This window comes from Sceloporus undulatus, chromosome 6, assembly GCF_019175285.1.
Source record: "Sceloporus undulatus isolate JIND9_A2432 ecotype Alabama chromosome 6, SceUnd_v1.1, whole genome shotgun sequence".
In the NCBI taxonomy this organism is placed as follows: domain Eukaryota; kingdom Metazoa; phylum Chordata; class Lepidosauria; order Squamata; family Phrynosomatidae; genus Sceloporus; species Sceloporus undulatus.
Genome location: NC_056527.1, coordinates 73,975,720 through 73,979,428, shown reverse-complemented (window position 1 = coordinate 73,979,428; position 3,709 = coordinate 73,975,720). Strand labels below are relative to the sequence as shown.

Here is a 3,709-nt window from a genome sequence, read left to right as displayed (position 1 = left end):
GGTTGGACTGGATGGCCCTTGTGGTCTCTTCCAACTCTGTGATTCTATGATTCTATGAAGGGAACAATTCTGGGTTGTTTTTTTTCAATAGCCATGCAAGGCCAAGATGTATTGTATTCACTGAGTTATCACTCAGTGTGTTTAGTAGGCACAGGAAAAGGTAAGAACCCATTTAGCATTCAAAAGCCTTCTTCTTAACTCTTGGGGAAAATTAGTCATCCCTCTTGCTTTTAAGTCTGTTCTTCACACAGGGATAGACATTTTTTTTTTTTTTTTTTTTGGAGTGGGGAGGTTTCTGAGCAAGTTGAACTCTGAAACAGACACCATGTTACATGATCACACATCTTTGTCATGATGTGCTCAGTGTGAGGTGCTGTCTGCAACCAAGAGCAAACGGGTTTGATTATGAGGTATTTAGAAAACCGTCACATGCTGAAGCACAAACAAGCTCTGTTACCTATATGGAGGGAGGCTCTGAAAATGTTTAAGAACTTACTAATAGTTACACAAGTTTATTTCAGTGCTTACCATCTAGAAAAATCCCCATATTCTAGAATGTACCAGAAATTTCTTTTAAAATCTGTACTGAAGAAACATTTACAAAACAGGAGAATAAATATTTACAAATAGGTTCAAAACATTTTGTACATTTTTAATCTGTATACATAAAGTTTTCCGGATTTACAGGATTTTCAAAAATATAGTAACATCTAACTCTCATCATCTATACAAAAAAGTAAATGGATGTGGGGAAACCATATTTATTATATACAAATACGCATACATTTAATTATTGAAGGAACAGAAGAAGGTCACCTGGAAATAGTGCTGTTGGTGTTACGTGGTTCAAATTTCAGCAGTCCTTATCATATATTGCCCTAGAGAACGAAAAAAATCAATTTCATAATTCAGAGGTACTTTGACAAAGTTTTGGAGCAGAGTTTGCTTTAGAAAGGAAGGATGTACAATAAACTTAAGGCTCCAAGATGTTACATGGGACTGCTCAAAATAACCTTCAATATCTTGGTCAACACTGTGTCTAAGATAGCGTGTTGAGCGTGAAAAAGAAAAGAAAGAAAAGACTTCTAAATAATCTAATTCAGCTCTCAAAACAATACCCTTAACACACCTGACATTGTCTGATTTCCAGAGCTAAGATGAGTTGGACGTTGTTGGTATTTGGATCAGTACCAAGGAGTTCCAGATAGAACTAGGAAAGAATCCTGCCTGAAATCCTGTAAAGCCATTGCTACAGCAAGAGATGACAATACTGAGCTAGATGGAAAATATGAGACAGCTTCCTATGTTCCTAACAGGACCAGTTCATATAACTAGGGGGTAGAAATTGAGATGTGCACAGTTCTGGAATTGGCCTAAGTATCCATTTTTGTCTGCAGCTTTTCCTTCACCACTTGCCAACAAGGGCCTGCATTATGTTTACTACAACTAATGATTCCTTAAAGGATTCTGTTACAGTAGATTCTTCCCCCATATACAGTTAATATATTATCTCTGGTGCAAAATAACCCACCATCTGCTGGGGTTTCGTATACCCATAGGTGGCCCATGCTCCAAACAAGGGGGAATTCCTTATGCCAAAGTATCTGTGCATGTCATTTTTCTGCCCTAAGTTCAGTACCTTCCATTTCTCCCTGTTGAAGTTCATTTTGTTAGCTTTGGCCCAGCTTTCTAGTCTATACAGGTCATTTTGAATTTTGATCCCATCCTCTGGGGTGTTAGCTACTCCTCCTAATTTGGTGCAGATGACACCAAATTATTCAAGTGCATTCACTTTCTGTAGCCTTTGGGGTATAATTCACCTGTTACCATATGCAGTCGGCCCTTCTTATACGTGGATTTTTTATACATGGATTCAAGCATACATGGTTTGAAAATGTTCAAAAAAAGTATAAATTTCACATATCAAACTTGATTTCCCATTTTTTATAAGGGATACCATTTTGCTATGTCATTATATTTAATGGGACTTGAGCATACACAGACTTTGTTATACATGGGGGATCTTGGAACCAAACCCTAGCATATAACAAGAGTCCACTGTATATGTGGCTCCATATAACTATATGGGCTCTTCCACATAAGCCCTATTCTCATAGCAGTCATGCAAGTAATAATAAAATGGAAATATACTGCTTTCCAAGCAGCCATCACTACATGTTTCTCAATATAGGGGCTGTTGCCCCCATCACGCTCTCCTCCTGATCTCTCCCCTTAACCCCACCTCCCTGCCTTAGTCCCTATCCAGCACACCTTTAAGTGTTTTTTTTGTTTTGTTTTGTTTCTCCCATATTCCATGCAATTATGGAGCTCTGCTGCCACAATTTAAGTCTTTAAAAAGAGAAAGAAAGAAAGAATTGCAACACTTTGGAATAGCAAAGGGGAGGGGGGACAGGGAAGAGGACAAGACACTGATATTATATGCCTGGCTATCATGCAACTGTCCCAGAAGTGACATTTTGCAGCTGGGGATTTGTGTGATTGTCAGGTAATTCACAGTTTTCCCCATCAATGAAAAGGGACAGATCAGGGGACAGGGCAGGTACAGGGTGGAGGCATCATGCAACGAATATTGCCAAAGCTGCTTCTTTCCCAGTAAAACTGTGGTTTAAAAGTTGTGTGTAGTAATGTCCTTAGTTACTAAAACTTAAATAGAGGATTAAAGAGGGGAAAATGTTAAAAAGTTAACATACAGTTATTTTCTCCAATACAAGCATGCAAATCAGGTTTTCTAAATTTTCTGATGTTCCTATTTGATTTTTAGAAAGTTAACATGGATGAGTTTAATACAAAGCTAAGAAAATCCACTTACTGAAAAGTATTGTCTGTCAAACCATGGTTGAGAGGCCTAATATATGTGAAGTTTTGTTCTGATAGAGAAGGGAGGGAAAGTTATGCAAAGTCAACATGACTTCTTATTAAGAATAACCTGCAGTTTTACAGAAATTTGATCTGTGACACAACTTTCTGCAATGTTTTTCCAACTTTCCTTAGATGAAGAAATAAAAGACCTCTAACAAATTTATTTATTTAATAGCCTGCTTTTCTCCCATCATGGGATTCAAATATCCACATTATCCTCTTGGATTGCAATCCTGTGCCCCTTAGGTGAGTTCTCATATTGAAGAGGTGAGGTCCAGTATTATACCCCCTGCTTATCCTCACAGGTCTTTTTGCAGACATTTCCTTTCCAGGGTCAGAGCTCTGATGTCAGAGGAAGGAAATGGGCAGATTAGGGCACTTCATAAAACAGGACTGGTGAGGCTGTGGTTACTGTACTGTACTATGTACAGTATTCAAAGCCTTCCCAGCTCTGTGTCAAATGTCCAATAGAAAAGATTAAAACCATCCTGAGCACTATTTTGCCTTCTAATTGCTGTCTTTAAAAAAACAACAACCCAAAAACCTTTCTGATTCAAAAAAGGTCTCTTCTGGACGTCAAATAGCCCAAGTAGACCTGCAACTAAAAGTCAAAATTGCCCACCACACTCCCAAAGAGTGTGTGGGATCATTTAGGGCAAAAACAAGAAATCAAAATAAAGGACAGGCATAAAGCATTGGTATATAGTCCTCCAAGGTTCTATGGAGGGCTAATATAGCCTATCTATCTATCTATCTATCTATCTATCTATCTATCTATCTATCTATCTATCTATCTATCTATCTATCTATCTATCTATCTATCTATCTA

General features: G+C 37.9%; 1 protein-coding gene across 9 annotated transcripts in view; it reads right to left on the bottom strand.

Annotated features, from left to right (window-relative positions):
- The window catches only part of PLEKHG4B (pleckstrin homology and RhoGEF domain containing G4B), a 92,948-nt gene continuing 89,239 nt past the window's right edge, over window positions 1–3,709 (bottom strand). For 8 of the 9 annotated variants that reach the window (XM_042476224.1, XM_042476225.1, XM_042476219.1 and 5 more), the window contains 2 exons: window positions 2,831–2,888; window positions 1–878 (listed from right to left, as the gene is read on the bottom strand). In XM_042476224.1, the coding sequence (XP_042332158.1) occupies window positions 2,847–2,888 (42 nt within the window). In that variant the 3' untranslated portion in view covers window positions 1–878; window positions 2,831–2,846. The remainder of the gene's footprint in view (window positions 879–2,830; window positions 2,889–3,709) is intronic. The other variant, XM_042476221.1, reaches the window with a different exon arrangement.